At 39.9% G+C, this 6,968-nt stretch overlaps 1 protein-coding gene across 3 annotated transcripts in view; it reads right to left on the bottom strand.

The window, feature by feature from the left end:
- TAMM41 (TAM41 mitochondrial translocator assembly and maintenance homolog) overlaps window positions 1–6,968 on the bottom strand; it is a 92,545-nt gene that overhangs the window by 58,369 nt on the left and 27,208 nt on the right. For 2 of the 3 annotated variants that reach the window (XM_019505086.1, XM_019505087.1), the window contains exon 3: window positions 2,375–2,467. The exons of the other annotated variant lie outside the window; for it this stretch is intronic. In XM_019505086.1, the coding sequence (XP_019360631.1) occupies window positions 2,375–2,467 (93 nt within the window). The remainder of the gene's footprint in view (window positions 1–2,374; window positions 2,468–6,968) is intronic. 3 annotated transcript variants of the gene reach the window in all.

The raw sequence follows: 6,968 nt of genomic DNA, 5'->3' as shown, positions 1-6,968 counted from the left end.
GCAGGAAGGATGGCTTGAGATAAAAATTCTCTTTGTAGAAAGCCAACAGGATCTTCAAGTTACATTTCTTCCCCTTACAGGCTCCTTTGATGCTGCTCTAACACATGCATGAAGCAGACCCTTATACACATTAGCTCCCTTCCTAGATAAACACAGCCCTGCTTCCCTATGTTTGTTTTTCCTATGAATTGACAGTTGAAAAACATGGGAAAATTCCTCTTTTTAGTACTAACCAATAATCATAAGACTTCTATAAATCAGGGGTATTCGACCTCCTGGCTCACAGGCCAAATCCAGCCATGCCACACCCTCTTCCCCCTTCGTGACCAGGTTGGGGTCAGGCTGGCTGCCTCCCCCACATTCCTCTACACCCCTACACATAAGGCCCATCAGCTGGATCTGGCCTGCAGACAGACTGGGTCCCACTCATCCAGCCTGTGGGACAAAAAGGTTGAGTATGACTGCTATGAAATGAAAAACTATTATTTCTTTAGCTTCTGCTAAAGCATGGAGCACTGAAGTGAACTACTTCTACAAACTTAAGCAAAGTTCATTTTTAGGAAGCACTTGAGTACTGTTACAGTCAACAGAATCAATAGTTAAGACAACTAATTCTGAACAGACACTGTAGGTATTGGAAATATAAAACAGATGCTTAAGGGTGTTTAAAAAAACCCACTTTATCAAAAACTATTAAATAGCTCATGTTCCACAAGAAATTGGTGATTGAAGCAGATATTATTAGAGCATTTGGAGGAGCCAAAATTTTCAAGAGATAGTAAAATGGTGTGTCCTTGCAAAAATTCATATTATACACATGGTATATATGCATAAATATAGAATTCATATTTTTATTACATCCTTACCATGAAGCTTTTAGTGTACACATTTCACAGCTTTGTAAAAAAGAAAATAACTTGATATGATCTACGTATAATGTTCCCCTTGATTTCTCTTGATTCAGGGGAATGTTTTATATATTTATTTTACAGAGAGAAAACCTTTCATTCTAAGGACTTGCAGACCATAATAGAATGTCAAACAAGTAGTGGACCTGCCACCACCAAAAAAACTTTACCAAAAATAACTGGAAAGGTTAATAAACAGAAGGTTTGCTAATAACTTGTCTAAGTAAGATTGTTTCAAGTTCTAATTGCCTAATAGGCAATAAGTAACTCTATATATTCTGGCTCTACATGTGGATGGATACAAGGAGAGAGGGTTCAAGTCTTTAGCTGCATACCTATAGTGGAACAATGGAATTAAATACAAAGTCTTTAGGTAGCTAGAACTCCCATTAACTTAATAAAAAGGATTTGGACCAATACTTTTTCCTGCTTATTAAAACCCATATGCATAAAAAGGTCTCTGGCTACTTATTGTTAAGAGCATTTGAATGTAAAGTGCCAAAATTTGTTGTATATTTTAGTGTGCAACTTCCTCTGAGGTAAATAGGGGATTCATAGCATGGCCAAGCTATACCCATTGTAAGCAGAAAAGACCAACTGCAGCAAAAAATATAATACATTTACTGGAGAGGGCGAGGGTTCAAAATGAAAGAAACCTTAAAAAAAATCCAGGTTCAGGTAAACACTCAACTGTTTAAGCTTCCTGCTACTGATTTTTTTTACACTAATAAAGGCAGCTCCTCACACTTTTTCCTAAATTTTGAAATTAGCTCGCTCTCTCTCTCTCTCTCCCCCACTTAACTCAGACTAGCTGCCACCTAGAGGTCTAACAGAATGCTTAAGTATACATTTAAGAAACGTTTCGTACAACACTGACCTGCAGAGAGGCTATCCAAGCATCCCTGATGTAACACAGTCCATATCACTGAACGGAGATGTGGTAATAATACAATGAGATAGATTATATTGGTATGGCAAAGCAGCTTTCTTTCTGAAAAATATCAAAGCTTTCTTAGCTACACTAAATTACAGCTAATTCTGAAATGTATGTCGTAATTAATACCATACTATCCTTTTGCAAATATGCAAGTACAATCCAGCTATTTAAAACATGATCTGACCAAGATGCTAGGAATGCTATGCCCAGATTTAGCTAAAATGTGGTAGTCTATCTAGTAACTTCTATTTTACTTCCTATCTGAAATATTGTGCTGCAGCAGAACTGTATCTCCTAGTCCATGGAAGAACAGTTAAGTACTGCCTTAAAGAGAGTGTGATCAACTGAAAATTAACCCTACTTTCTATAGGCAGACAAATTTTAAGTTGGTCTAATAAAAGATATCAGATTCACCTTAAGAACACGGCTACAACCTACACCCCTACTACTTTCTATGGCATCTGATTTTTTTCTTTTCTGTATTTCCATATTTAAAAGTACAAGGCACTAAACAAATTAAGGTAGTTACCGGCTTTTGTAGGCGTCCAGCAACATAGAGAGTTTTCCAGTGAAGCAAATCTTCAATCAAGAACTTTGTGCCAATGACACCATATTTTATCGTCTGAAAAAGCAAAGGAGTAGACCTCAAACAATTGAACATCATATGCTGGCTGCATTATATTAAAGGTTATTTGGTAATGTAGTCATTATTTCCTGGAAAATAAAACTAAAATAAAATATGAAGTTCACAAAAATTAAAGGCTTTCCTCATCGCTGTACTAGTTTCATTTTTAGTTCTCTAGAACTGCACCAATAGGTTTAACAAAGAGTTGTTTTCCAATGTCTGGTCATAGCACAAAAAAATTCCTGTGCTGGCACCATAGTCAAACGACTAGCTGAGCATGGCTTCCACATTACTTTCTCCATAAAACTGTGCCACCAAGTTCTGGCAGCAAAGGTCAGAAAGCAGGGAGAAGCCCACAGCCAAATATCAGTAACATTGTAATAGGAATCCTATCCAATCAATTACTTGACAGCTAAAATTAACTGTAAGCAAACTACTTTTTCTTTAGAATGGTGCTTAGAACAGGAAAGATTTTTGCTGTTACACCACAACACAGTAAAAAAATTAAGGGGTCCATGACCATGTTGGTAAAAATGAGAATGGAGGCACATTTGAAAGGAGGAAATCAGAATTCATTACTATTTGTAAAACAATACAGGATTCTTTAAAGGAAGTTGCTATTAAATTTAAGTACTGTAGCAGTCAGAAACAAAAATAATGAAGTCCTATTGATTGTTCTGTGCACCTGCAATTTAAGGTCCACATATATTTGTATTTGGCAGAATCTTTCAAAACAGCATACATTCAAAATATAACCTACTGTTAAAATAAGAAATACCACCAGGACCGGCATTCCCTCAGAAGTAGGGGGGAAAAACCCTTTATCTAAAAAAAAGTACTGCCAAATGACAAAACCTGAAGTTTCAGTGGCTGTCACATTTACATAGTCCAAACAAAGAAATTAATAGTCAATTTAATATATTTTCTAATACCTATACAGCAGGGATGGCAAAAATCAATTGGTCCATTGGTAGCGACCTACCTAAAATGCAGCAGAAGTTAGCAACCCAGTAGTGCCTTTAATTTTGCTCTTTTTGCCATGCACCCTCCACCCCATTGCCACTGAGTAGCCAAGAGGCAATTAATGCTGTGGTTTTTGCGTTAGCCACTCAGCAGTAGAGGGGCAGGGCTTCTGCTGTGATTTAGATAGGTCCATGGGCTACACTCCTGGCAGGCTACACCTGCTCTGGCCACAGCAGACTCCACCCATGGTGCTGACAGGGAAGCTGGAAGTTAAGCTCTTACTGGGGTAAGCAGCTTTGCCACCACGGTCAGAGAAGCATTAAAACAGCTAGCAGTCAGGAGGTTAACGTAGATGCAAGTCCTCTCATCAGCCTCATGCTGCTGCAAGGGGAGATATTGGTGCAGCCTCTACTGCAGCTACTCCTGCTCATCCCTATCATCAAGTATCACCAATTTCCATTGCCACCTGTACTGGGGAATGGCAATACTTGTAGCAGCTGCAAGATGTGCTCGCTGATACCTCTTTCTGCAGCCATATTACCTGTGAGGTTGACAAGGGGATGCAAACTCTAAAAGCTGGTGTCTCCTGCCCCCACTTCTCTATTCTCGGCCTGGGAAAGATGGCAGGCCAGATAACTCACTTTTACAGGCCACATCCAGCTCATGGATCATGCATTTCACACCCCTACTATACAGGAACAAATGATTTCCATTGGTCACTGGCCAAAATACTGATGGTATCCCACTACTCTATACTGAGCACCTGAAAGGATGGTGAAACTCCCACAGCAGGTACAGCACCTGCGCTCTTCAAGACATTGCTCTGTGCCAGACTTGCTGGCTGGGGTAGTGCAATATACAAAACAGGACCCGTGTTCTTGCCACATCTATTTCATTGAGGAACTAAATGGAGAAAGTTAAGTAAGATACGTTAAGAGAACTATTATAACACTATCCTCCAGGGGTCTTTAGTCAATCTACTCAACATTTTCAAAAAATGCAAGACTACCTACAACTGTAAAAGCTGGGTGATTTCTCCTTTCTCACTTTATAAGAGGGAATTAAAATCACCCTTAATGAGATTACACCAAACCTAAACACAGCCCAGATCTGCAGAACCAAGGCTGAAAATGTTGGTTCTTCACCTTGAAAGCACAGGTTTCTGCTGTTGAGTCAACAGAAGATTGTGCTAGCTGCCATGTAGTACTTCAATGCAACTGACCAACAACCACCAGCCAGTAAAGGCAACGATGTGACCAAACAAAAGCCCCCTGCATACAAGGGAATTACAGTTTCCCAGCACTGTAAAATTAGCAGCAGTACAGTTGTACCAAGTGTTTTGAGGACATTAAAACTATAAAGCTTTGATAGCTTCCAGAGTTGTTATATTACCCTGTCAGTGAGTGCTGTTTCTCTTATAATTTAAAAAAGTGTATTGTAAATAAAAAAGGAAAGAATGAAAAAAAAAAAAAACCTAAACTTGCTAAAACGTTGTTATTCTGATCAAGTTCTCAAGATTTAAATTCATTTTGTTTCTGAATGTTTCCTCAATACCCACACCACAGCCTAAAACTGCACATATTTTAAGTAAACAATTTAGATGATATGTTGCTAACACAGCTAACAAGCCAAGACTTCCTATTTTTCTTATAATTCTTTGCTTCCAGGATGCAAGGGTCCTACAGGACTCCTAAAAGTTGCCAATGCAGTTAGTTCATTCCCTAGATTCTCTAAATACCATTCTAACTAGGAGATGGGCAGAAAGTATATGCTAAGCCTTGTGGAATAAATCATCAGTCCACAGTACTAAGTATAGAAGCTCAGGGATAAAGGGGAAAAAAAAAAGGATTAAAAATAAAAATAAAAGCACTGCTACTCCACTTTTGTAAACCTGACCTCTGAACAGTAACGCCAGAAGAAGGCTTAACTTAACTTTCCACAACTCTTGAAGGGCTCCAGTTTGATTCCCATTGTTTTCCATTAATGTTAACCCTCTTTGGCAAGTTAGACTGACATACAGAAAGAGAAAAAAGAAAGGTACTTTCGTAACAGTAAACACCACACTGGAAAAAAATATACTACTGGCAGGAAGAGTAAGCCATATGCTAAAGGAGATAACATACCATACAGTATAATTCCTTAATGTTTGACAATGCTTTCAAAAAGGAAATGATCATTTTAACTCCATCTTTGCAACGTATCCTTAATTTTACAGATGGGGAAAGTGACATAAACCAAGTGCATTACAGAAAGCTACGCAACAATTTGCTGCCTCGTATTGGAACAGGAGATATAGTAGCGCATTGATGGGTGGGTGAGTGAGCCACAGGTCCTGGGCACAGACTTAAATGAAGTGCCAGAATGCTGTTGGGCCAGACAACACTGCTGGGGGCACAGCCAGCATTTAAGAAGTTAGAGGTGTTAGCCTTCCCCCATACTGCAGCTCCTGGGCTTTTCACCACCAAATTTACCTTTAGCAATTGCTGAAATTTGGGGGCAGCTGCAATAGGAGTGTGCATGAGTCTTTCAGTTAGTGGCTGCTCGGTTAACTCCTAGCTCCTGGCCACATCCACACCTTCCCCCCACAGGAACATCTGTCCAGGAAATAGCACGAGGCTGCCCTGAGCCCTGGACCCGAGCACAGCAACAGCTCTCCATGGAGGATGGGACGCAGGGGGTGAGGCTGACTCTCTGCAGGTGCCCAACGTGGCAGCAGTTCCCCCTGCAGCAGGTTTGGCCCACAGCATATCTTACTAATTATGCCTCCAAGGAGACAGAGAGAGAAGCAAGAATGCAGAATGGAAATAAACTGAAATGGGGCTAGTTAATGGCCACAAACTCCTGAAAGACTGATTCAGGCTCAACATTAGGAAAAACTCTCTCAGAAAAATGGTGCAACCAACTTCTAGCACATGGAAGCATTTCCACACTGCAAGTTATTCTGAGGGGGGAAAAAAGGTGATTTGCAAATACTGTCCAATGAAACATGCATTTCCAAATGTTACTAGGATGACCAAATACATCCTTGTATGTAAGAAGTGTCATGCAGACGTTAAAAAATCCTTCATGGGTGTAGGTGAGGAGGAAGCAGATCATGATGATGATCATGCAAGTAGCCCTTTCCAACCTTCTCAATCCAGAAGTCCTCCTACTGCTGCTGCTGCTCCTTCTATAACATCAGCATCACAAAGGGTTGCCCAATGAACATCCTCAAGTAACCAACTACTGCAACCAACTGTACACAAAAGACTCTCAATAGCTTCATTTGAAGACAAGATGACACCTGAAGGTCAGGAAAAAATTGTCCAAGCTCTTGCAAGAGCAATATATTCTTCTGGGATGCCACTTCCAATAACTGAGAGTACACACTGGCAGGAAGCTTTTAAATTACTAAGACCATCATACCGTTTGCCCAGCAGACATTCTTTGAGCATGTAACATGAGAACAGCATGGGAGATCATTCTAGTATTATAAAAGCCTTAGTCTGTCGGTCCATAATGCTTTATTCACACTCTGACTGGCTGACTAAAACAG

Source organism: Gavialis gangeticus, unplaced genomic scaffold (assembly GCF_001723915.1).
Source record: "Gavialis gangeticus isolate Ggan-Ray unplaced genomic scaffold, GavGan_comp1, whole genome shotgun sequence".
Lineage (NCBI taxonomy): Eukaryota > Metazoa > Chordata > Crocodylia > Gavialidae > Gavialis > Gavialis gangeticus.
Note: the sequence above shows the minus strand (reverse complement) of the source record. Positions and strands in the feature narration are given on the sequence as shown.